The sequence below is a fragment of the Balaenoptera physalus genome, assembly GCF_965194825.1.
Source record: "Balaenoptera physalus genome assembly, chromosome: 2".
NCBI lineage: Eukaryota > Metazoa > Chordata > Mammalia > Artiodactyla > Balaenopteridae > Balaenoptera > Balaenoptera physalus.
This window is the reverse complement of record NC_138883.1, coordinates 13,639,282-13,666,757: the sequence shown is the minus strand read 5'-3', so window position 1 is coordinate 13,666,757 and position 27,476 is coordinate 13,639,282. Positions and strand designations below refer to the sequence as shown.

Below are 27,476 nucleotides of genomic sequence, written 5' to 3'. Positions count from 1 at the left end.
GTCATGTCTAGTGATACGCAGAGTAGAAACCCAGTAAATGATGAGTGATGAAATTGTAGACCTACATTTGATATCCTGGCCAAACACTAAGAAAACATTTCAAAGGAATTTGATGGTCTGGCAAAAACTCCCTCACAACAGCAGAGCCAGGTAACAGGAGTGGGCTCTCTGGGCCTGAGCTCTGCAATGCCTGGGGAACAGGTGGGGGTTTGGGGAGAGGACCTGGGCAGGAGGACGAGGCAGTTTCATCAGACTGCTGCTGTGGAAAACGGAGGTTCAAGTATACAAGTGTTTCACCCCCAAATTCTCCCTCCCACCAAGGCAAATGGAGAAGGCTCATAAAGGTTACCTTTTGGGGGCTTCTTTCCCCTTTCAAGGTTCCTTTGGTGGTCATTTTAGCTGTAGTTACCCATATACAACTGTGTTAGTGTTCAATCAGTACTTGGTGGATAAATGAATGAACTAAGGGAAGAGAAGCTCCATGCTCCAGGCTGACCCAGGGACATATCTGGCCAGTCCAAGAATTAGAAACGTCCCTTTTTTTTAAACCACTATAGTTTTTTCCCATCAGGTATCCCCTTTGGAAAGTACTCTTCTCCAAAGAAAAAGAATCACTATCCTGATGGAGTCACCATATCAAAACAGGGACCATAGGAATAGGGGAAAAAAAATGTAAAAACACATTCTACTCACCATTGATTCACTAATCAGCAATAACAACAGGGCTTCTTCAGTATTTTCTTGAGGACAAAAAATGCTGTATAAAGAAAATTGACTTTGATATATGGCAATTTCAAAATAACACAAAATACATGACTAAGAGCAGAACTGAAGGCTAACAGCTTCTAGATTTTTATATAGTGTAGAACCCATGAAAAATACTGTATAATCTGGGCCCCTGAATTAATTTGTTTATTTCTATGGTAATCTATGGAATGTATAAATTTTAACTACGCATTTTAATAGCAGGCAGCTGGGTAAAGCTGTAGAAACCAAGTTAAAAGCCCAAAGAACGTTTGTGCCTATTATAGAGGCGGAAATTTTGATCACTACAAACTGACGTTATCTAAATAACACAAGCTTTCTCCTAAACCCATTACGAGGTATAAACTGAAGACATTTCACTACATGGTACTCTTCTTACCTCTTACTTGCTAGCTGGCGTATTGTATGTTGTCATTTAGATGAAATAGGAGATAGGAAGCAATTTTAGAGTTTGAATGATTTCTAGAATACTGTAAGAACTTAGTGAGCTATCTTACTCAAACACACGTGTACTATGGCGTGGCACGCAGGAGCTGTCTTATTCATCAACTTTATGGGATTTGGCTGAACTCTACAATCTTGGATTAAAATAAAAAGCTTTTAAGCTCAATGTTGCTCAGGATTAAAGAACAATAAAAACCAAACATAACTCTGATCTCCATTCCCTATATCCTATTTTTTGTGCTTTGAGCGTTTTAAAAGACCTCCAGGGAATTCTCTGGTGGTCCAGTGGTTAGGACTCTACGCTCTCATCGTCCGGGGCCGGGGGTTCAATCCCTGGTTAGGGAACTACGATCCCACAAGCCGCGGGACACAGCCGGAAAAAAAAAAAACCTCCAGCATTTTCCCCCGTTCTAAAGTTCTAGCATCCTTTGAGTAGAATTGTAAGTCTTATCACTAGTTGGGCCAAACTCAACTCTGTTTCTTTTTTTTTCGGTTCTTGTTTTTTTGTTTGTTTTTCGGCCATGCCAGGCAGGCATGTGGGATCTTAGTTCCCCCACCAGGGATCAAGCCCGCACCCTCTGCAGTGGAAGCGCAGAGTTTTAACTACTGGACCGCCAGGGAAGTCCCACCAACTCTTTTTTGTGGAATGGTAGAAGAGTGCAATAAAAATGAACTTGGTTAAAAAAAACTCCTGGATGTTTTGGAGATGACTAAATAAAGACTAAATTTACATCTTCCCAGGGGTAATATTACAATCATTTAACTTAAGAGAAGGGATGATTTCCCCCCCAAAATGGCCAAAAAAATGTTTTCCAAATGATTACAAATATTCGTTCTCTTTGAAGTGCTGGCAAATTTTGTATTGTGTCAAAGGACCATGAGAAGTAAGAAAAGTCCAGTGACTGATACCTTTTTACAATTCGGTCATCCCTGGAGGTAAGGAAACCACCTGTGGGATGGTTCCTATTGCTCTTGCAGGGCTAAAATTTTATAAAAGGGCTGTCCTGTGAGCGAGAAGCAGGATTCTGGAATGTGCAGTGACCTCCTTAAAGAGGTAACTTGAGGTGATTTGGGTTTTTGGGAGATGGAACATTTCTTTCCCCTTAAATTCAGAAATAGAGCCAACAGGCTTTGAATTAAGAACGCTCATGTGTGTGTGTGCGCCTGTGTGCCTGTGTGCCTGTGTGTGTGTCTGTGTGTATCCCCATCCAGCAATCAGTTCCTGATATCCTGGCTCATGCTTACATGAAGTTGGGACCTTATAAATAAAGCAGAACCATTAATCATTTTTTTCACAGCTACCCAGTTCTGCATTGTCCAGACTAATTGAAAAGAGAGGGAGCCCATTCTAATCATAACTTAACACCAGCAAATTCAGTCCAGAGATAATCCCCAAATTCCATTTGAGCCATCTAGCCTACTTAAATGCGAGGTTGTGTTATTTTTACTAGAGCTGCTAACAAGTAGCACATTAACTGATTCTAATTCTACTTCCTCTACCCTTCTTTTCAAGGCAGGAAAGATGGGTACTCAGGGGCACTGCAAAGTTCTCAGGGCTGGCAGGAAGAAGTGGGGGGCGGGGGAGGGGGAAAGGATAGTTTTAAGAGACATGCTTGAAAAACTACCCACTGGAATGCCCCCTTCTCCATAATTATGAATTCTCTAGATCTATTTCTGGCCATTCTTTCCCTCTTCCTTGCCCAGGGAAGTGTGGAGCTCAGGGTGGACAGTCAAAATTGTTGGGGCCTTCCTTTTGTGATATTATCCTCTTGGGGCCCAAGAGCCTCAAGGGGAGATCCTGGGGTGCCCAGGCCTCAGCCTTGTGGAGCCGGAAAACTGGGGCCTTAGACCTGGAGGAAGTTGATTGAAGGGATGGTCGTTCACAGCTTCGGTTCTGCCATCAAGTAGTTGTTAGGACCCTTCAATGTCCCCCATCTTTATACTTTGAACAGCATCCTCATCCTTACCAAAAGCCTCTGCATTGGCTACCAGGAGGTTCAGACCTGTATTTAGCACGCCATGATAATTACTTTCTCCTCTTAGGCCTACCGAGGAGTTTAGCACAATGTATGGCACTCCTAGTTTTCAATAAATCATCATCCGCTTCCTGGCATAATAGTGGTTTCTAGCTTCCATCTTTACTTAGTGCTAATTATCTAGTCTAACATGCATTTAATTATCTAAGCCACCTCAAGTGCTTTTTACAAGGAGGAATACAATGGAAGTAAAAATATACTTGAGTGACATGCACACATATGTGCACTAAGAAACATGTATAAGAATATTCATAGCAGCACTATTCCTATTAGCTCCAAATAAGAAACAACGCAAATGCCCATCAAGAGTAGAATGGATCAACAAGTGGGAGTATATTAATAAAATGGAATACTATTCAACAACAAAAACAAACTACTACTACATGCAAAAATATGGATGAATCTCTCCAGTATAATGTTAGACAAAAGAAGTTAAACATAAAAGTACTTAATATATGATTCCATTCATGTAAATTTCAAAAAAAAAAAAAAAATTGGGCCAGACTAATTACAGTGATAGAAGTCAGGATAGGGTTACCCTTGGGCAGGGAGTAGTAACTGGGGGAGGGTACAGAGAGGCCTTCTAGGGTTCTGGCAATGTCTATTTCTTGACCAGGATGCTAGTTACTTGCATGTGTTCACTTAGTGAAAATTCATCAAGTTTTCTACTTTTGGTTCGTGTATTTTTCGCAATGTATACTATGTGTCAGTAAAAAGCTTACTTAAAAAATAAGTAAACAAAAGTCAATAAAATTCTTCATAGAAAGATCTAGAAGAAAGGAAGCAAGGAGGCCCATGGCACGTGATTCTTCCTCTCTTTTTTTATCTTGGATTATCAGCATTTTATTTCCTTTCAACATTTAAGACGGAGAGAGGATGAGCATCTTGTACCCACTTCACGTCCAGGTTGCAGTGACAGGGAGGGGAGTTTTTCTGGCAGAGGTTATTTTTCATTTATTGTCCATTATGACCAATGGTCCTGAATGGTCCGTGTGGTTTGCTGGAGCTGGAAGGATCTATGGCACATAAAGTTTGCTTTGTGCTCATGTTCCTCATAAGAGACTGAGGAGAGGGGAGAGAGGAGGGACCACCGGCCAAAATGAGATTTAAACATCATCTATGGATTCCCTTTTTTACCTCCCAACTCACATAACTGAACTGGTGATAACATCTTTTTGCCACAAAATTGCTTGATTGGAGAGTCCTGTCTTGTTAATAAGGAAGCCCCAAGCAGATTTTCTCTCTTTACTAATAAATCAGAAGTAAGGGTATGAACATGCAAAACTAGAAAGCTAAAAGCTGATGGTGATAACTGAAGGAAGAAAGATTAGCACAGAAATTAACTAACTAGAGAAACAGAAACACAATAGAGAAAAATCAACAAAACTGAAAGTTAGTTCTTCAAAAAGATCAATAAGATTTGACAAACTTTTTAGGTAGACTGACCCAGAAAAGAAAGAGAAGACTCAAATTACTAAAAGGAGAAATGGGAAGTGGAAGAGGGTACATGACTACCAATCTTACAGAAATTATATGTGTGTGTGTGTGTATGTGTGTGTATGTGAATACTATGAACAACTGTATGTCAGCAAATTAGATAACTTAGATGAAATGGACAAATTTCTATAAAGACACAAACTACCAAAACTGAAGAAATAGAAAATCTTAATAGCTCTGTAACAAGTAACGAGAGTGGATTAGTAATCAAAAACATTCCCACAAAGAAAAGCCCACGACCAGATGGCTTCACTGGTGAATTCTACCAAACATTTAAAGAAGAATTAATAATAATTCTCCGTAAACTCTTTCAAAAATAGAAGAGGAGGGAATATTTCCCACTCATTCTATGAGGCTAGTATTATCCTAATACCAAAATTAGACAAAGACATCATGAGAAAAGAAAACTATAGATCAATTATTTTATGACTATTGATGCAAAAATCCTCAACAAAATACTAGCAAATCAAACTCAGCAATAAATAAGGATTATATACCTAGTGGGATTCACCTAGGAATGCAAGGTTGGCTTCATATCTGAAAATCAATTAATGTAATACATCACATCAATAGAATAAAGGACAAAAGCCAGATGATCATCTCAGTAGATACAGAAAAAGCATTTGACAAATTCAAAACCTTTTCACAACGAAATATACTCAATGAACTACTAATAGAAGGGACTTTCCTCAACCTGATAAAGGGCATCTATGAAAACCCACAGCTAACATCATACTCAATAGTGAAAGATTGGACGTTTTCCCCTTCCTAAGATCAGGAATAAAACAAAGGTGTCCACTCTTGGCACTTCTATTCAACATTGTACTGGAAGTTCTACCCAGGGCAATTAGGATAGAAAATGAAATAAAAGCCATTTATGTTAGGAAGAAGTAAAACTATATTTGCAGATGACATGATCTTGTATACACAAAATCCTAAAGAATCTAAAAAAACTATTAGAGGGCTTCCCTGGTGCCGCAGTGGTTGAGAATCTGCCTGCCAATGCAGGGGACACGGGTTCAAGCCCTGGTCTGGGAAGATCCCACATGCCGCGGAGCAACTGGGCCCGTGAGCCACAACTGCTGAGCCTGCGCGTCTGGAGCCTGTGCTCTGCAGCGGGAGAGGCCGCGACAGTGAGAGGCCCGCGCACCGCGATGAAGAGTGGCTCCCGCTCGCCGCAGCTGGGGAAGGCCCTCGCACAGAAACGGGGACCCAACACAGCCATAAATAAATAAATAAATAACAATTAAAAAAAAAAACTATTAGAACTAATAAACAAGCTCAGCAAGTCTTCAGTATACAAGATCAATATAGAAAACCAATTTTACTTCTATATACTTGCAATGAACAACCCCAAAATGAAATTAATAATAACAATTCCATTTGTGATTGTATCCAAAAGAATAGCACACACACCAAAACACCCTTAAGAATAAGTTTGACAAAAGAAGTGCAAACCTTATACCCTGAAAACTACAAATTGTTGTTGAAAAAAGTTAAAGGAAACCTAAATAAATGGAAAGATATCCCATGTTCATGGATCAGAAGACTTAATATTGTCAAGATGGCAATGCTCCTCAAATTGAGCTACAGATTAAATGCAATTCCTACAAAATTCCAGTTGCTTTTTTTTTTTTTTTTTTTTTTTGCAGAAATAGACAAAATGATCCTAACATTCATGTGAAAATACAAGTGTTTGGGGGATGGCGGATTACAGCTAAGGGGTGCTAGGTTTATTTTGGGGGTAGTGAAAGTATTCTAAATTTGATTGTAGTGATGGGCTATGTGACTATATTAAAAGTTATATTAATGTGAATTGTACACTTTAAATGAACGAATTATATAGTATGTGAATTATATCTCAATGAAACAGTTTAAAAAAAATGACTGTGTGTATTTGTGTGAAATGAAACTTGTGTCTCAGTAACCAGTCACATGGGAATCTTCCCTTTAACTAATAACTGCATTTAACTAGATCTGCATTTTGCCTCGATAATTCTCCTTGTACAGATGGGGAAGCTGATGTTAAAAGAGTGACAGAGGCTGAGTGGTTCAGGAAATAAGGGAGAAGTGGCCAGCACTGTGAGCTTCTCTGCCTTCAAGGGGTGAGGCCACATTGGAATCGCACCCAGAGAGACACAGAGCTCCATCCATGTGTCAAACTTGATTGGAGGAGGGAGCAAGAACTAGATTCTTCAATATACTGGCACTTTGGCTATTAAGAAGCATCTGAAGCAGAAGAAAAATCTAGGGTCTATTTTTAAGATTTAAATATCACCTAAAAAAGAACCCCAATCCTGCTGCTAAATAGGTCATAATGAGGGGTCAGCATTTTAAAAGTGAGAGTTTGAGAGTTGCTAGAACAGATGTTCTACGAATCCAGATAAGTACTAAGGAGTAAACATAGGCAAAAGTTAAGAAAATGCTCACTAGTCTGAATCCATACAAGAAATGCAAATTGAACAAGATGAGGAGGGAGACAAATGCCAGGGTCAATTGAAGAGGATTAAGAGGCAGTTACCCTGAGAAATGCTGCCCCTTTTAAAATGCGGCATTGTGTTCAGAAGTCACACATGTAATAACTATCTAATCACCCCATCTCTGTCAGTGCTTTCTGGGGCCTCAGAAGCAGCAGCCTGTGGTCTTTCAGCCATTTTTCCAATTTGTAATGACTAAAGAAGGTTTCCGTATTTATTCTTACACGTTCCGCTTTGCTTCATGGAGAGGTTCTGAAAAGCCATCATGCCTTGTCCTTGTAGGAACAAAGACGGGAAGGAAAGCTTTGAGGGGAGGAATAGAATGAGTCAACCCCTGTTCCTGTCTCCCCACTTTCTTGTGGTCTCTCTCCCTCCCACCTCCTCCTTCCCGGACCTGGGGAAATCCCAGGCTGAGACCGGAGTGTTTCGCTAGCCCATTTTCCTCAAAGGTGATCAAGTTCCAAATTCAAAACTTAAACCAATTAAAACATTCTAAAGAGACATCACCTTCCAATCACCTGTAAGTTATTAAATTCACCTTCTTCTTACAGCTAATTCAGTTTAAAACAAGTTTTTAAACAAAAGGATCAAGGAATTGCTGAGGAAAAGAAAAGAAAAGTCAACTCTGGCTTACTAATAGCTTTGTCGCTGACTGCTGTATGGTTCTGCGGTTCTTATAATCAACGAAATGAAAATCCCAAAGACCAACAGTGAAGGCTGAGAATGGCAGCCAAGCACTAGATGAGAGCATTCTCCTACTCAAAATGTCCCCACTCATGCATGGATATTTGCTGAAGTTATGAAGAGTAAAGAGCTATCTTTATTAAACTGGTAAAAAAATCTACCCTTGAACTTCTATTCATCCTTACACTTTCCTGAAGTTTCCCTCCCATCCCCTAACCTACAAATGAGGACACCAACTCCCATACTTCTCTCCTGAGTAGACACGGGCTTTCCGCGTGAGGGTGTAGGTTTTTGTGTTTGCTCCTTTCCGGAGAGGATCGTCCAGAGGTGACTGGCATGGCGGATCCTCCAGAGGGTTCCAGTAGCTCTGTTCACACATACCCCGCAACAAGATCTCCGCCAGCTGCCTGGCTATTGTCTGGGGACACAAAGGAGCAAAGGCACAGCCATGAATCTATTTTGTATCATTCATTCATTCATTCGCTCATTTAATAAATATTTTTTAGTCATCACTTTGTCATCACTGTTCCAAGACTCATAATTAAAAATTTCTACTCCTATGATGAAAATTATATCAGTTGATGACAAAAAAAGAAAAGAAAATATGATACACTAAGATATTTGAAAGATTAAAAAAAAAATAAGTTCATGCCCTTCAAATGCTGCCCTGCCTCTGTTATACTCTGGAACACTAAACATGTTTTATACCGGAAACAACTGAAACTTTTAGTTAAGCTCTTTTCCAAAAGCTCTTATAAATAATAGGTGAACTGCAAATATTTTCATCACCTCCCAACCGAGGCCTGCCAAAGCCTGACCTTGGCAGAAAGCCAGTACTCAACCTAGATGATGTAATCCCTGAAAAAAATCTCTTCGTTGATGATAAGATGATGTTCAGTGCAGATTTTTAGAATGTCTTCGTCTTCGGAGTGCCAAGGTCAAGTCCTTCACAGCCCCACCCTGCGACTCAGTACCTGAGGCCCCGTTCTTACTGCATCCTGGCCCTTCCAGCCCAAAGGCTCCCACTGGCCTTGAGCAAAGTGGAGAGCTGGCAAAGTGACTATGGCTACTGATCAAGAAGACCTCTTTTTTAAAGCTGGGCAGGGATCTCCTTTCTTACTGTGAAAACCCAGAAATATCCAGATCTTGTTCTTCTAAGTTAGGTGCAGATTACTATGTTTTTCCAAACTCTATAGCTCCACTGCCTAGAACAGCATCACATACGATGTATGCGGGAGGGAGATGTGGCAGCTACTAAGAAGTACTTTGTTAACTGATGCATATCAGTTAACTTACCTCATAATCTTCCAGTGACAAAGAAGAGAAGTAAAAAAAAAAAATCCCTCCGAAAATAGAAGCACTGCATCTCAGGGTGGTCCAGGCCACCTCACAATCAGCCAGAGATGGCCAAATACAACTTCAACCAGCAGGTTTTTCCACAAGGTTTTAGCATTCTTTGGAAGATGAAGACAAAGAATGCTGATCTTCCCTGACAAGGAGCCTTTTTAAACAAATATGTTCCAGAAGAGAACTTTGCTAGGCTTTCATCCGTGTGAAATCTCTTAAAACACCACAAGGAAACCTAAATGCAACCAAATCACTAGCTTAGCGGTTTCTGATAACCACTGGGTAAAGGCAAATTTTCTTCATTATTCCCGAGTAAGACCCACTAGCTTTAAATGTCTATAAAAATGTGAAATTAAATGCACTCCTATCATCCCCAACTGAGCCATCTGTAAAGATCTCATAAGAGCTCGATTTTCAGGACCTAAACAGTTCCTGAACTGTTTTCTTAAACCTTCCATTACAGCCTCATTTTGATCTCACTGCAGTCATATAAGCAAATGACTTCTGCTCAAAGTGTCAACTAGCAAAAATAACCTCCACTCACTATAGCTGAGAAAAAAATGTTAAAGGAGACAAATGAACAAAGAACTTCACTTTCTGGATGTATCTGCCATGGAGGGATTCTAAGGTTGTAAAAGTCTCTGCCCTCAAAACAGTTTGCTTGTCCACTGCTGGATAGCTCATGTTAGATCTCATTTTCCCTCAAGGTATTAACCTTCCAGAGAGATTTTTAAAATGAGGTTTTGATGTGATTGCACATTTTAAAGGCATCACCTCGTCATGCATTACCGATTAGGAAGGATGTTGGCTGTGTTCACTGAAATCTCAAATAAAGTTCAGAAAAGGAGATTAAATATGAGAAATTATCAGCAAGATCAACAATATCTATGATACCTTTTATGTTTTATACTCAGGTTATATTTAGCTTGCAGTTTAAATGCCTAAAAATTGTTGGTAGCTCCCAAATACATTTCAAATACATTTAGAATTAAAGGCAGGAAAGGAGAGAAGCTGGTCTGGAAGAAGACTTGAACTTCTTTGTACAAACTGGGTCATTAAATGCACTTTTTTGTATGTGATTTTAAATTGTAATAAAATTCACATAACATAAAATTCACCATGCTGACCATTTTAAAGTGTACAATCCAATGGCATTTAGCACATTCACCATGTTGTACAACCATGACCACTCTAGTTCCAGAACATTCTTTACCCTAAAAGGAAACCCCATACCCTTTAAGAAGTCACTCTCCATTCTCCCTCCTCCCACCCCCTTGGAACAACTAATCTGCTTTCTGTCACTATAGGTTTGCCTCTTCTGGACATTTCACATAAATGGAATCATATAATATGTGGTCTTTTTGTGTCTGGCTTCTCTTACTTAGCATAATGTTTTCAAGGTTCATCCATGTGGTAGCATGAATCAGTACTTCATTCCTTTTTATAGCTGAATGATATTCCATTGTATGGCTAGACCACATTTTGTTTATTCAATCATCAGTTGGTAGACATTTGGATTGTTTCCATCTTTTGGCTATTGTCAATAGTGCTGCTATGAACATTGACATACAAGTTTTGGTTTGAACACCTGCTTTCAATTATTTGGAGTACTTATCTAGAAATGGGGTTGCTGTGAATGTACTTTTAAATCCTTCTCTGCTATGGTCTCACACCAGAGTTTACAAAGCAACTTTTTCATCTCATAAGGATATCATAAATTTGTAATTATCAGCTAATCTAAAAAGAATCATACAGCAATTAAGGCTGATAGAAACACTGTCTTATGAGTGGCAATAGCTGGAGAAGTTTCCTGATGTCCACTGGAAACCAAGACACCAGTGTAGACTTCCCAGGAAATGCTTCTCAACTAGAGTGGGCGAAGACTCACTTGTGGAAACTAGAAAATACAGATTTTCAGGCCCTGCCGCAGACTGACTCAGTTGGCATTCCTGAGGTCAGGTACAGGGATGTGTATTTGCTCCAAGTTCCTCAGATGGTTCTGATGCACACTTTCGTTAAGCACTCAAGGGATTAGAAACAGTTTAACTTAGGTCACTTGAGAACCAGCAACCAAGACCAAAGGTGTACTTGCAACTCAAGTGTGACATTGAGTGGGAAGTGACTCCCCCCTTACATTAACACCAACCAGTGAGTTAACAGCTGAAAGTGCCCAGGGGCAGCCTTATCTACACAGGCTTTCTTTAGAAGCCTCTTCACTGGACTTCTCAGAAAAAAGAAAAAAAAAAAGAAAGAAGAAGAAAACTGTCTTCCTTCCTAACATCTCTAGTCAGAATCCTACCTCACAGGATTTTTTATAAGTTAAAACACATTGATTTGAAAAGCATAAACCTTAGACAATAGTGGAAGATATTGTCTAATTTTGAAAAATAATATTGGAGTAAGCAGCAGGCAGATTCTCACAGTGCAGTGCATGCACTCAACCTATTAACGAGGAAAAACCTTTTATTTCCTTAACAAAATATATATTTTTTGAGAGTCTATAAGCAATTTTGAAAGATTGGCATTTTATTTATTTATTTATTTATTTATTTATTTATTTATTTATTTATTTATTTATTTTTGGCTGCGTTGGGTCTTCGTTGCTGCGCACGGGCTTTCTCTAGTTGTAGCGAGCGGGGGCTACTCTTTGTTGCGGTGCGTGGGCTTCCTATTGCGGTGGCTTCTCTTGTTGCAGAGCACAGGCTCTAGGCACGTGGGCTTCAGTAGTTGTGGCTCACGGGCTCTAGAGTGCAGGCTTGGTAGTTGTGGTGCACGGGCTTAGATGCTCCGCGGCACGTGGGATCTTCCCGGACCAGGGCTTGAACCCGTGCCCCTGCATTGGCAGGCAGATTCTTAACCCCTGAGTCACCAGGGAAGCCCAAAAGATTGGCATTTTAAATGTGCTTTTAAAACAATTATAAAAACACTTGCCAGTACAACCAGTTGCTTTCATTGTACTTCCAAATCTTAGAAGAAGCTATTCATGCTGACCAGTTGAGAAGTTTTATGGAATGTTGGGAGTAGGTCAGTTTGAGAGAAAAGATAGACGGCAACAATTTTTACCCATATTTCTGCAGGGTTTTTTCCCTTAAAGAACTGTGAAGATCAAAATGTTTTGTTTGAACTTCTGAGGGCACCCATAAATCATATCAATACATAAGTAGGTATCGAAGACCAAGTGAGTTCTTGATGGGGTGTGTGTGTGAAGTCGCCCGTCTTGTCTTACCTCCCATAATTCTAGGAAAGTCTATGGCTTAGCCATCTGGGCCAGTGAGCTGTATGTCCACATCCTTAGCATGAAGATACAGCCTCATTTCCCACGACAGGAATCTCTTAGCCTTGCCCAACTGAACACCCTCCCACAGCATTTAAAGGACTCATGATAATTGGGAGGACAACAGTGTGGAAGACGAGACCAAGGACACTGCAGTCTTAGTGGGGCTGCTACATGGCTGGGGCCTGGGGCACTTCTTAGCTTCCATGAGCACCAGGCCTTCACCCAAACACTCGATGACTCTGGCTCTGAAGGGTAAACTGTGGAGGTATGATTAATGAGCCTCCCAGACAGGAAGGTGAAAGGTTTAAAAGGAAAGAGAGAGAACTCAAGTCAACAGGAGAGCCAAGCTGCTGATCAACCAGTTTATTTAACTAGCTTGTCTATTTCTGGGTTTTACGGTCAATATAGTTAGTCAAACAGCTAGGTTCTCCTCAGGAGCTAATCTGCTTTGCTCTGTCTGGGTTTTGGTATGAGTTATCAACATACAACTAACCCTTCACCACACTGGCATCAGGAGGGTTTACCTTCTAACTGCTATACAGGATGCATTTTTTATGTTTCAGGAGAGAGCGTTACCGAGAAGCAACTGAAAAGATGCTCAACATCATTAGCCATCAGGGAATGTAAATCAAAACCACAATGAGACAGCGCTTCACACCCTACTAGGATGGCTAGAACTAAAAAAAAAGATAATAAACACGTGTTGTCGAGGATGTGGAAAAACTGGAACCCTCATAATTTTTGGTGAGAATGTAAAATGGTGCAACCGATTTGACAAATAGTTTGGCAATTCCTCCAAATGTTAAATGTAGAGTTACCATATGATCTAGCAATTCCACTCCTAGGTATATACTCAAGAAAAATAAACACATATATGCACATAAAAACTTGCATGAGAATGTTCGTAGCAGCATTATTCACAATAGCTGAAAAGTGGAAACAGTAAATGTCTATTGACTGATGACTGCATAAACAAAAATGTGGTCTATTCGTACGATGGAATATCATTCTGCAACGAAAAGGAATGAAAGACGGATACATGGTATAACGTGAATGAACCTTGAAAACATTATGCTAAGTAAAGGAAGCCAGTCACAAAAAAGACCACATACTGTATAATTCCATTTATATGAAATGTCCAGAATAGGCAAACCATAGAAACAGGAAGTAAATTAGTGGCTGCCAGAAGCTGGGGAAAGGGAAGAATGGGGATTGACTAGTAATGGGCATGGAGATTTTTGGGGAGGGATGAGAATGTTCTGAAATTAAATATTAGTGATGGCTGAACGATTCTGTGAGTACTAAAATCCAAGGACTTTGGGTGAATGTATGATGTGTATATATATATATATATATATATATACACATATGTATATGTGTGTGTGTATATATATATATATATATATATACACATATGTATATGTGTATATATATGCTTCACTGAGATATAATTTATAATGTATAATGTCTATATTACATAGTATGTTATGATATATAATATATAATTTATAAGACACATATGAAAGACAGAGAGGCGCTTGAAGTGCCTCGGGCCTCAGCCAAGCCATTAGTTACACTTACCATTCGCAGGTTCTGGGTTGTTCTCGTCTCCACTGCTCTGAGGATCTCTCTAAACCTCCCGACTCCTCTCGTCAAGTTCCTGTGTGCAAACAGAATTTGACAGGGTTTCCGTCTGGCGTGTATTAATGTTAAATATTTTATACACCTATTTCAATGCATTTTGCCTAGATAAAAGCTGTTGGCGAGACTGTAAGCCATCATTCTGCACATGTCTGTCCATCTTTGTTCAACTCTGAAAAGTTTGACCTAGGATCAATGGTCTTTTGAACTTCCACAATTCAATTTTCTCAAGAAAATAAATGTCGGAAGATCAGATCCGAGGCAAAAAAAAAAAAAAAAGGAAAGATATCTTTCCAGAGTCTATCTTCCACCTCACAGTGGCTGAGGAGTTTTCCTGCTCTGCTGAGTGGTGCTGAAAACTCTATCTTTTCACCGCAAGGTGGGTGGCAAAGGGGTACAGGAGTATCAACAAGGCACTGTGTGCAACGTGGGAAAGGCTTCCTGTGACCTGCAACCTTCATAGGCAAGACAAAGAGAAAAGGTATGAAGAATGAGGGGCTCCACCAAGCAACCACTCCGCGTCTTTGAGAACATACATCACTGCCCAGTAAACCCATTGGCCCCTCCTGCCCCCAGTGAGGCAGAGGGTCACAGCCCCTCCCACAGTTAGTGAGCGCTGGCTGGAGGCTGGCGCCACCTGACTGGGGCCAGCATACCTCATTTTGGTGCCCACACACCTCACAGAGACGTGCAGGGTGACACATTTCGTGAAGGGACAGTAATTCGTTAGTAAATCCCGGTCCATATGCCCAGACCCCACTTGCTGTCTGCCCCCTCTGAAGGCTGTGCCTGACCCATTCAGCTGGGAGCGTTTCCCAGCAGGTCCCTTCACATCGAGCACCGCCACCTCCTACGACAGAACCCCGTGATATTTATAACCTGCTCGTTAGAACACATCTCAGCTTTCCAAAAAAGCCACAGAGCGGGTCAGCCGGTGCGGACCTGTCAGCCAGCCTCTGCAGTCTGTGGCAGATGCTCTAGGTATTCAGCTCTCTTCTTGGATGACATTTTAAATCACACAAAGGGATTAAATCAAACTGAAGGTGGGTTCTGTATGCTACGAGCACTCACGAGGGCTATTAATTCGTGTCTTATACCTAACGTGACATCCCAGGACTCTGATTCACAAGAACAGCCCCAGAACTTGAAGGTAATGGTTTATTGGCACAGATACATCAATACTCCCATATTCCTCTCACCCACACATATCAGATGATACCAGATCAGAAGCTTTACGGTGGCATAAAAAGAGAGGCTTGCGCTTGGCAGTCCAGGCAGCACTAAAGGAGACGTGAATAAAAATTAGGTAACAGGCCCTGGGACATGCAATCTACACTGCTGCTTTCCCCTTCATTTGCTTTTATGGGATCTGTGTTCACAGGCACCAGAGTACATTTGCTTTGGACTGAAGCTCGGTTCTGTTAAGTAACATGGTGGGGAGAAAACAGCTACAGCTGAAAAAAGGGATGGGCAGGACAGAGCAGTCTCATTTTATTCCAGAATCGCAGATTAAGCTCCTACTATGTACAAAAAGAATGGCATTTTGAACTGTGTGAAATAAGGTGGGACTGGGACAATATAGTTGGAGACCCAGGTTTAAAGGGCTGTTTTAGCAGGGTGGAAATTAGGCCTTGAGTAGGCAGTATCAAATCTATATGTTATAAGTCAGGGAAGGCCATCCGATGGGAATTGGCCATTTGGAACGTCTCCCAGGCCCTCTTTGCAGAGTGAGATACCTATCCGGTTACGGAAGCACAGAATTGTCTAGCTATAAGTGATCCGACACAACCTAGTCCGCTGGCACACAGAAGAGAAACGGCTTGCTCAGACCTCCACACCCAGTGAGAGGGCGAGCTGGGGCCTTTCTACCCAACCTCTCACCTTCCTGACAAAAGAAATGTGAGCCCTCAAACTGAAGTGCAGCTCTAGAAGAAAGAACAAAATATGCATACAAGAAAGGTCTATGTTTTACACCATTAATATGAAAATTAATATATATACATAATACAAATCGGATGCGTTCCAGCGCTCCCAGCTAATGAGATTCTCCTAGGAACTGGTTCAAAACTGGAAAGAAAATCTGCTGGCCCAGGTGAAGCAGCCTGGTGTCCAAGGGTGAGGCCTCAGCTGCCCTAAATGAGAACCGACGGGTAGAGAAATTCAACTCCCCTCTGAGGCCGAGGTGGTTTCTCCCGTGCAGGACCGAGGCCCTCTGGTGGCGACTGCAGGAAGTTCCCGTGACCGAGGGGACGCCGCACAGGAGGCCAAACCGGTAGCAGCTGAGGGCGTATGCCTGACGCATGGACACTGCCTTTGAGGCTAATTCAAGTTTTTCTCAAACTGCTTCCAGTTTACTTCTGGGAAGAGGTTAGGATTCAGAATCAGATTCTCCCTGAAGCTGGGAGGAATCCTGCTTGTAAACAGCGGATCTGCAGGAACCGCAGAATGTCTCAGGAGGCCTCCGGCTGTGCTGGTCAAACGGCACCTTCAGGACAACCATGAGGCTGCCTGCCCACCCACAGGGCAGGAGGGAGGGGGGCTGGAGGGGAGAGATCGCCCAGCTTAAATATCCTAAACGCAAAGACGTACAATTCTCAGCCACTCTTATACCATTCATACATGGTTTTAGTCACATAATTTTATTCAAGCAATCATTTCCACTGTTGCCATGACAGCAGAAAAAAAATTTTTTAAGCTAGATGGATAATCATGATAGAAAGGAACAAAAAAAGGAATTAACTTGCAAGAATTACATTCTAAAGGCTATGAAATACCCCAATTTGAGGGAAATAAACAAAAGCCACATGATTGTTTTCATGTCTCTAAACTATTAGTTTATTCGTAAAATGTGGAGACCCATGAACTATCTGGAATGAATCGCTGCTTAAAAACTCCACTCCAAAATGAAGAGAAGAGAGACAAGGAATTTCCCCGGTTTTGAGGGTTTCCACAGACCCTTGACGTGAGGTCATTTGTTCCATTTCAACACCCTTGACTGAGAGAGTGCAATGATGTCAAAATCCATTATGGTAAACGATTCTTAAAAGGAACGTTCTGGTCAGCATTCTAGCAGCAGGCACTGGCAAGCTGTCAGAACTTGGGGTTCACCTCCTGCACCTCACTTCCTGAGCTGGGTGCGCTTCCCTCCACGTGGAACGGTTCCCAACAGCTAAGCTCTCACCAAGGAGAAAGGGCCTGCAAGTCCCTGGAGCACCAGCTGGTTGTTCAGCCCAACAGGCAGGCAAAACCTGCCAACATCACCGACTGTCCCCAGCCCAGCAGGGAGGGCTCAGGCCAGCTGAGCTCTGAGGCCAGCAAGGTCTTCAGCCTTGCTCTTGTGCAAACCCAGGCAAAGGAAAGCCCATCCACGGTTCACAGGGACACGTTCTAATCCTCCCTTGACCTACTTCCTTTTTTCCTTCTCTTCTCCCTTTTCCATCAGGTTTCATCCTCCTCCCCCTGAGCCTCCTCCTTCCAGGTCTCGTGTGCTGGCCCTTAGGTCAGTGCAGAAGCATGACTTCCTGAGGACACCCAGGGAGGACATTGACTGGCCAGCACTTGGCCTCCCTCTTGACCCTTTGGGGCCTGAAAGCAGCACTTCTGAAGGCTGGTCTCTGAAATGTACATTCTGACGTACAAACCTACAATCAAACCAAGGGGGAAACGTATACGGGAAGGAAGCCAGAGTTCCAAAATCCAGATCCAAACGGAAAACCAAGGCTGGGAGAAATTCGGAGATGGGAGAACTATTTCACCTTGTGATGGGCAGCTATTTCAACTGCAAGCTCAATATATTTTTTTTTTACATTTTTTATGTTCACTTCTTGGGAGCAGGGTGGGAAAATACAATTTTTCCCTTAAGCTGTCCTTCCAAATTCTCTTCTAACCTCAGAGTTTGGCCCAGGCCACCAATGCACTTAAATTCAATCTCAACTGTCATTGTCATTGCAAACTAAAAAGTTCTGATGTGAATAAAATACTGGATGTCAAATTCCTGGGTAACAAGGGAAAGGTACCACTGCCAGCGTAGGTTCAGTATTTTTTCTCCTTCTCTGTGGTGGAGAACTTTATAACTAAAGATCAATTTTAGAACAAGTCAACACAGTAGATCTCTCAGAGCTAAGAAATCATTTGGCTTTTTCCATGTTCTTTCTTACCAACCGGCGCTTCTGAATCTCTTAAGCAGTAGGTTATTTCAATAATTACTGAGCACTATTACATATCGGGTTCCAGGCTCATCCCTGAGGATATACTGGTGAACACGGGACAAGCACCAGGAAGCTTGGATGGCTTCACATCCCCCATAAGAACATAAGCGCCGTGAGGACCAAGATCTTTGTTTTGCTCACTGCCATATCCCAAGCCCCTCAAACAGAGCTGGCATCCAGAAAGTGCTCAATAAATATGTGTTGAATGAATGAAATTCAGAACTACCATGAGCTGAGTGAACCACGACCCCAAGGGGATGCATTTTCTACCTGCTTCTTACCCCCTTCGTTCTCACTGCACATGGACTGACAGGCAGCACAGCAAGCTCCCTTTAAACAGAATACGTCTCATGCATCCTCAGTCGTGGTTGCAGCATGGGTGCCTGGGAGAGCAGGGACACACCTGTAGCAAGCAACGTACCCAGGCATGCCCAGCCTGACAGCTTCTAGAGGGTTCTGTGGATAATGAGGATTTCGAGACTTTTGAAAAAACCTTTCAGACAGTTCAGGGAAACCTTGCTGCCCAGGTGCCTTTCCACATGCTCCTCTCTCTCTTTAAGGAGTCCTAAGTCATCCTTCAAGACCCAGGTCAAAGGCCACCTTTGAGAACCTTTTCTGAGCTTCCCCAGGAAGACACGACACTGCCTCCTGGTGTGGCCAACAAGTTTGTACATTTTTTTATTTTATTTTATTTATTTATTTATTTATTTTTGGCTGCGTTGGGTCTTCGTTGCTGCACGTGGGCTTTCCCTAGTTGGGGCAGGAGGGGGCTACTCTTCATTGCGGTGCGCGGGCTTCTCATTGCAGTGGCTTCTCTTGTTGCGGAGCATGGGCTCTAGGTGCACGGGCTTCAGTAGCTGTGGCACGTGGGCTTAGTAGTTGTGGCACGTGGGCTCAGTAGCTGTGGCACGTGGGCTCAGTAGCTGTGGCATGTGGGCTCAGTAGTTGTGGCACGCTGGCTCAGTAGTCATGGTTCGTGGGCTCTAGAGCGTGGGCTCAGCAGTTGTGGCGCACTGGCTTAGTTGCTCCGCGGCATGTGGCATCTTCCCGGACCAGGGCTCGAACCTGTGTCCCCTGCACTGGCAGGTGGATTCTCAACCACTGCGCCACCAGGGAAGTCCAAGTTTATACCTATTTTGAGTGTAGACAGCACTAAACCTGTGCTTTTCCTTTGTATTTATGTCTGCGGTCATCTTGAGAGCACAGGCCCTCTCGTACTCACCTCTTCTTGTCCCAACTGCCTCACAGAGCCAACCAGGTACCCAGTGACCCTCAGCAAGCTTTTTGCGGGGTGAGGGCAATCTTACGTTCTGAAATCCCCTTCCCCATCTCCTGGCTGAAAAGCATGTTTGTGATCACAAAGAGGACAACGGAAGAGATGCTTCCTACACCAGGAGATCCACCCTGTCAGCGTCTGGACACTGTCAACACTTACAACCCTAGAAAAACACAAATGTACCATGTATCCCTAGGTCAATTTCTCTTCGTTCTCAGGCTTGGGAATTGCTTCCCCTTCATTTACACAACCCTTAGTATCATCTATGTGGAAAGAGTCTGGAATCGAAACCAGAAGTCCAGATCCGGAAAGTGGGAGAAGAAAAAGACATCCTTCACAGTACGGAAGGCCACTTCTGGCCGGCTGTCAGGGAGCTGTTTTTCCCAGAATGGATTCCAGCTTCTCCCTCTGTGCACACTCCTTGCCTCAGATCCAGTGACATGCATTTGTGAAGACAGATGGCTTGCTGTAGTCAAGGGCCAGGGATCAAACCCACAACCTTGGCCTCATTAGCAAAGGACTCTCTCTGATCACTGGAGCGAGCCAGCTGCAACCTAGATATAGCAATGGAGGGTGTGACAACCGTGCACGCCGGGAACTGAGCAAGCGGGCGAAACTTCCGTAAGTCTCATTTCAAACCTAATGAGAGTCATACTAGGCTTAACAACATTTTTTTGACCACCCTGGCAACGAGGGCTTCCTCGTGACAAAAGCAGAGCAACCCAGGCGCCCTAGTCAGCTGGCCAGGCAGCCACAGCACAGCGAGCAGGTGCTCACGCCTGTGACATGTGACAGCCAGACAAGCTGTCCTGCCTGTGATGTATGACAGCCGGACAAACTGCCATAGGGGCTCAGATGGAAGGACTACGCACCCTCCTACCCATTCCCTCCCCTCATCCCGACCCCCAGGCTCTGGGGAAACAAGGGATATGGAAAGGGCTGCTCCTCTCCCATCCTCCTTCCTTTCAACCTTTGGAAATGAGTCAAAGGATACCAATGCTCATTCAAACAATACACAGCGAGTGTCCACTGCGCACGAGGAGAGGACCCCGGGGATGCAATGCTGGGCTGGCCAACGAACGTGCTTCCTCCCGCAGACCTGGATCGTAACGAGGCTCAGCTTGACCCGAGAGGCCTCACAGTACCTAACGCAGAGCTGGACTCCTCAATCTCACGGCACTTTTAACAAACAAACCAGAGCGCGTCTAACACATGAGGCTCGCTCTTCAAAGCACCCACCTGGAAATCCATGTACTCATCTAATCCACGTCCTCAAACTTAGGCAAAATAGAACGCGGACCCGGGAGTCAGTCTGGCCTCAGACCCAAGCTTTTTCACTTAACTAGTTGTTGACCTTGGGCAAGTGCTTGCCTCGGTTTCCTCATCTGTAGAATGGTGAGAACAAATGTACCCACCTCATAGACTGGCTGTAGGAATTAAATGAGTTCATACACGGAGTAAGTGCTTTTTAAGCATTCACCATGATTATCACTATTATCCTCAAAACTCTGCCATTGATCCAAACAGTTTTGGAATTCTGGAACCTACCTTTCAGTCAACGCACAGACACGAAAGTCTGTTTTACTTCTTTGGAGTCATTTAATTTTGAAGAAAAAAAAAAGATATTCCCCAGTTTGATTCATTCATTCACTCTGCTATTTACTGAAAGCCTACCATGCTCACGATGACAAAAGACACGACTGATGTCAGGTGGAAGAGTGAAAAGCTCTTTCCTGGGGCCCTGTGGTCACTCTTGCAGGAAAGGATGGCGACATCGCCTAGGAGTGCTGGTGTCCATGGGGAGGAGCAGAGAGTCTCCGCCAAATGCCACAGGGCGAGGGTCAGAGCCCAAGGCAACACAGATGAGGCAGAGGAACCAAGGGTGTTAGCAGTTGAGTCCTTCTTGTTCTGGCTCAGTTAATACAGGTTTGCTCTGAATCAATTTGAGGTTGCTCTGAATCAATCAACAGGGGCCAGTCCAAACTCAAAAATGTGAGCTTGGGTGGCTGAGCCACCAGAGGTAGTTTAGTGGCTCAAACTAGTGGTCCAGGCGGTTTAGCCACTAAAGTTCTAGGAGAGCCTGATACAAAGCTGACAAGAGAAAAGCTCAGCACCAACATCATTCACTTCCACAGAGGGAAGTGTTTGCTCGAGACCAGCCCGAGGTGGAAGACGCACACACACGTAGCATAAGGAGCGCAAGAGAGGCCAGGGCTCCATGGCCTGCCTCCAAGAAGGGACATAGTTTACTACATGGAATCCTGATGCGCACCAGGCCAATCTAATACTCATTTAAAATGTCAGTAATAAAGCAGAAGGAAAACAACCTAGGAGGGAGAACTGGTCTGCTAACAATATGGCTTCAAACACTCATGAATTCTAAGCCGCAGGGTCACATAGTTAGAAGGACTTTTGACCATTCTGTTCATCCAGTCACTTGGGCTGTGGAGAAGGGGAAAGGCAGAGAGGACATCAAGGGGGGGGCCCAGTCTTTCCAGATGGACCACAGTACTTAAGCTGAAGGTTCAATACAAGGATAAGAGGGCAGTGTTCACTTCCATTTCAATAGCAGGAAACAGAACTGCATTTCCAAAACAACCTCTGGGGACAATATTTCAAAAGCTATGACAAGTGAGAAAAAAATCCAAGGGACTCAGTTTAAAAATAATATATACAGGACTTTAGGGAATTCCCTGGTGGCACAGTGGTTAAGAATCCGCCTGCCAATGCAGGGGACGCGGGTTCAAGCCAGGAAGATCCCACATGCCGCGGAGCAGCTAACCCCGTGCTCCGCAACTACTGAGCCTGTGCTCTAGAGCCCGCGAGCCACAACTACTGAGCCCGTGTGCCTAGAGCCCGTGCTCCGCAACAAGAGAAGCCACCACAATGAGAAGCCCGTGCACTGCGATGAAGAGTAGTCCCCAATCGCCACAACTAGAGAAAGCCTGCACTCAGCAACGAAGACCCAATGCAGCCAAAAATAAAATAATAAAATTAAAAATATATATATATATATAGGACTTTAAATGTCCAGGAGTCACGGGTCCAAATGCCTTCAGGAGCCAAGCAGGCAAGAGATGAGGGTGAGGAGAGCTGAGCGGGGACGGGGAGTGGCAGCAACTCTGAAGGCGGCGCTCAGGCCAGGTCAGCCCGAGGGTCCCATTCAAAACCAGACCAGGCACCCTCGGCGGGGAAAGGAGGAGCTTGGCCATGAAGCAGGCACATAAAAGCCTCCGGTATTTTTCTCGGGGAAAACAAAGCAGTATTGCCCAGTTTGAGGCAGCATGGTGCCGCTTGGAATTCTCACAGGTTCTTGTGAGTCAGGCTGGGAAAGACTAGTAAGTTGGGGATAGAAAAGAAGGAAAGGGCAAAGGTTGAGAGTGATCATGAGACGAAGAACAGAGACTGGAATGTGAGACATCTGGAAACAAGGCGAAGGGAAACAGTACCAGACGCTGGGCCTCCACGGGAGGGGTAAGAGCCCGGGAAACAGGCTTCACCTTGCTGTACCTGCCTCCCCATCTGTAAAATGGGACTAATACCTGCTCCTGAGGCCTGGATAAGATGACACCTGTAAAGCCGCTGGCCCAGCGCTCAGAATCACGTAATCCTCCCATTCCCCCCCCTCCCCTAACCCTCGCAGCACCCCCCACGTGGTCCTCCGGTCCACACATAAACTGTTATCGGGTAAAAGCCAAAGACAGCCACTGGTACGTTTGTGTACCTCTGGTCTAGCAGAAAATACTGCAACATCAGAACTGGTTTCCATCATGTACTACGGTCAAAATTTTTTTTCTCAACTGACAAGTATTTATTTAGCATCTTCTGTAGTTTTATACACGAAGAAACAAAGGCTCAGAGAAATCATGTAACGTGCCCGTGATCATCACACAGCCCACAGACAGAAGAGCTGGTATTTGAACCCAGGCCCAGTCTGACTCCAGTGCCCAGAAAAGTTGATGGTCCCTGTCACGCAGAAGCCTGCAAACAGTCTGGAAACTGTGACTAGCTCCCACGACACAAAAGCAAAAGCACGACAGGGCAGAAGAGAAGCAAGGAAGGCTGGGAACAGCGAGGGCCAGGCCAAATTCCTACCGGGACACACCTGGCTCTGAAGAAGGGCTGTGATTCATGGCCCCTGCCAGTGGCGGCGGACAACAGAGGGACAGCAGAGCATTTCTGCTGCGTGAGCTAACCTTCACGGCAGAAAGAGAACTCTGAAGTGGACCAGGATGGACAAAGAGACTAACGTTGACAAAACGATGATAATATAAAAACGGGTCTGTCCACAATTTGTTAGGACAAGCTTCTACATCAGATGCTTTCATCATATGCCTCAAAGAGGGGCCCCTCCCAGTCAGAATTCACATCCAGTCACTCAGATGGTGAGCTCAACTGTACCTTTGCACCATCTATAGAAAGAAAGCTTTGTTAAGCACATGAGCAGGGCAAACATGATCTGTGGGGAGAATACTTAATTTGCTCGGCAGAATAAGCTATTTTCAAGCCCTTCTAAGCCATCCAGAAGAGCGGACATTTACTAATAGACCCCTGACAAGATAATTACAAATGAGTCCCCTCTCTCATCAAGAAAGCCTCCCTAAGACTTTCGGCTGCTGGGAACTTCCCTGGTGGCGCAGTGGTTGGGACTCCACGTTCCCAATGCAAGGGGCCTGGGTTCGATCCCTGGTCTGGGAACCCGTGCATGGATCCCACATGCATGCCGCAGCTAGGAGTTCGCATGCTGCAACTGAGGAGCTGGCGAGCCTCAACTAAGGAGCCCACGAGCTGCAACTAAGACACAGCGCAGCCAAATAAATAAATTAAATAAATATTTTTAAAGAAAAAGAGGCTTTCAGCCGCTTCAGGACAGAGACGGGGTCTTCCAGGGTAAGACCAGCTGCACACCTGCTACTCACAGGGCTGCCGTGAGGATCACATGAGGCCACAGTCACTGCTCAGTAAACGTTCGCCATCATCGCCTCGAGCTGGTCCCACGCCACCCCCAGCCCATTGTTCCACATGGTTCTCCCACCAATCTAGCGAGCAGACAGGACTCGTTACCCTCAACTGACAGAGAGGGAAACTGAGTCCCAGAGAGGGAATGGGAGAGGCCCGCCCAACAGCGCTGAGCGGGCAGCGGAGCCAGGACCGGGACCCCCAGTGCAGGGATCCTTCCCCTGCCCCTGCTCGGTGTCCTTCTATCCACCCCACTATTTTTTTTAACTTTTTGTTAGATAAAATATAGACACAGAAAGCCACATAAAACAAATATATCGCTTGAGAAATTATTACAAGGCAAAAACACTTGTAACTATCACCCAAGTTTACAAAAAAAAAAAAAAGGATCATCGTCACTCACCCCATCCCAGTTAACAGGCCTCTCCATCCAACCAAAGTAACTGCCCCCCTGACTTTCATAGTCATGGCTTCATTCCATTCCTTACGGCTTAATCACTCAAGTATACATCCCTGCACTTGCCCATTTTTTTTTTTTTTCTTACTTGATGAGTCTTTAAAATCTCTGTTAATCTACAGGTTCCCTTTCTACCTCTTTCTTTTCCTTACAATTTATCAGTTAAAGAATCTGAACTGCTTGACCTGTAGAGATTCCCATTGGCTGGAAAACCACACAGTCATGCAGTTCGATAGGAAAACCACAGAGTCATGCAGTTCGATATATTCCTCCTTTCCCTGTATTTCTTGCATTTGGGAGCTGGATTTTGAGGCTTCACCCATTCAGGTTCAACCCCTTTGCAAGACTTTGCCAGTGGTGTGTTCTTCCATCAGGAGGCACATCGGGTCCGGCTGTTGCTCTTTTTTTGCTGTTAGCTGCCCTTGATGCTTGATGGTTAGATACATTAATTCACTGGGAGTTACAAAATGGTGACATTCTAATTCTCTCACTGAATTTTCACTTACTAGCTGGAATAATTTTATAGGGAGGTGTTTCCCTTCATCTAATATTTGGTTTTCCAGTTCATATAGTAAATGGAGGAAAAACATTTGATTCTTTCTTTCTGTCTACTTTGTTAGATACTGAATTAGAACTCATGAATTTAAACATATTTGATGAGACTATTGCAATTTTTATCCTTCTTGAAATTCAAATTGTCCCATATATGGCCTGAATTCCATGTCAGAAAACATAGCACTAGAAATCTTTGATAGTTCTCTTGCTATCTGATATGTAGAGATTTTACAGGCTTGTCTTATTTATTTCCTACCCCAGAACTGAATGAGGTTTTTTAAATTGGAAAATGATACTTCAAGATCACAACCTAGGCACTAGGGACAGTCACTGCTACTGGGTCAGTCACTGAGCCAGACCTCCTCTCCTCTCCTTGTCTCTCTGAAGGACTTATTTAAAGGACCTCCTCTCTCTCTCTCTCACACACACACATACACACACAAACATATATGTGTATATCTACACACATGCACACACAAATACACATACACACACACACACACACACACACACAGATACCTAATGATTTCATACTGATATTTCCAATTCAGTCATTCAAATTCAGGACTACACTACAAATAGCAAATGCTGGAAAGGGTATGGAGAAAAGGGAACCCTCCTGCACTGCTGGTGGGAATGTAAGTTGGTACAGCCACTATGGAGAACAGGTGGAGGTTCCTCAGAAAACTAAAAATAGAATTACCATATGATCCAGCAATCCCACTCCTGAGCATATACCAGAACAAACCTATAATTTAAAAAGATACATGCACCCTTATGTTCATAGCAGCACTATTTCACAATAGCCAAGTCATGGAAAAAACCTAAATGTCCATCGATAGACAAATGGATAAAGAAGATGTGGTACATATATATACAATGGAATACTACTCAGCTATAAAAAAGAATGAAATAATGCCATTTGCAGTAACATGGATGCAACTAGAGATTATCATACTAAGTGAAGTAAGTCAGAAAAAGATATATCATATGATATCACTTATATGTGGAATCTAAAATATGGCACAATTATAAAGCAATTATACTCCAATAAAAAAATAAAATAAAATAAGGCACAAATGAACCTGTCTACAAAACAGAAACAGTCTCACAGACACAGAGAACAGACTTGTGGTTGCCATGGGGGAGAGGGGTAGGGGAGGACAGGACTGGGAGTGTGGGATTAGCAGATGTAAACTATTATACATAGGATGGATAAACAACAAGGTCCTCCAGTATAGCATAAGGAACTATTTTCAATATCCTGTGATAAACCATAATGGAAAAGAATATTAAAAAAAAGAATGTCTATATGCGTATAACTGAGACCCTTTGCGATACAGCAGAGATGGGCACAACATTGTAAATCAACTATACTTTTAAAAAATTAAATTAGAAAAAAACAAATTCAGGACTACAGAGTTTTTCCTTGATTCCTTCCATCTTAAGTTTATTTTGCCTTTCTCTCACACCAAGAATCCTGGTTCTCAAGGACATGGGGGATAACAGAATTAGAACATTCCATGACTATTAAGCTGCTCTATTTTATGTTACACAAAAACATTTCACAATATCAAATCATATCACCATCATTATGATTACTGAAAAGCTAAAAAACTTATTTTCTGCATATGCTATCAGCATTCTCCTTTCATTTTTTAGTTTATGGTTGTACTATATCTGTTATGAGACAATCAAAGAAATAGGGAAGCATGACCTATACTTAAAAAAAAAAAGAGTAGTCAATATAAACTCACTCTGAGTGAGCCTATGTATTGGATTTAGCAAAGACTTCAAAGTACCTATTATAAGTATGACCAAAGAATTAATAGAAACTACATTTAAAGATTAAA

At 43.1% G+C, this 27,476-nt stretch overlaps 1 protein-coding gene across 7 annotated transcripts in view; it reads right to left on the bottom strand.

Moving 5' to 3' along the window:
* The window catches only part of TTC7B (tetratricopeptide repeat domain 7B), a 240,025-nt gene that overhangs the window by 121,435 nt on the left and 91,114 nt on the right, over nucleotides 1-27,476 (bottom strand). For all 7 annotated transcript variants that reach the window (XM_082451245.1, XM_082451243.1, XM_082451244.1 and 4 more), the window contains 3 exons: nucleotides 14,109-14,187; nucleotides 8,149-8,321; nucleotides 694-757 (listed from right to left, as the gene is read on the bottom strand). In XM_082451245.1, coding sequence (XP_082307371.1) covers nucleotides 694-757; nucleotides 8,149-8,321; nucleotides 14,109-14,187 — 316 coding nt within the window. The remainder of the gene's footprint in view (nucleotides 1-693; nucleotides 758-8,148; nucleotides 8,322-14,108; nucleotides 14,188-27,476) is intronic.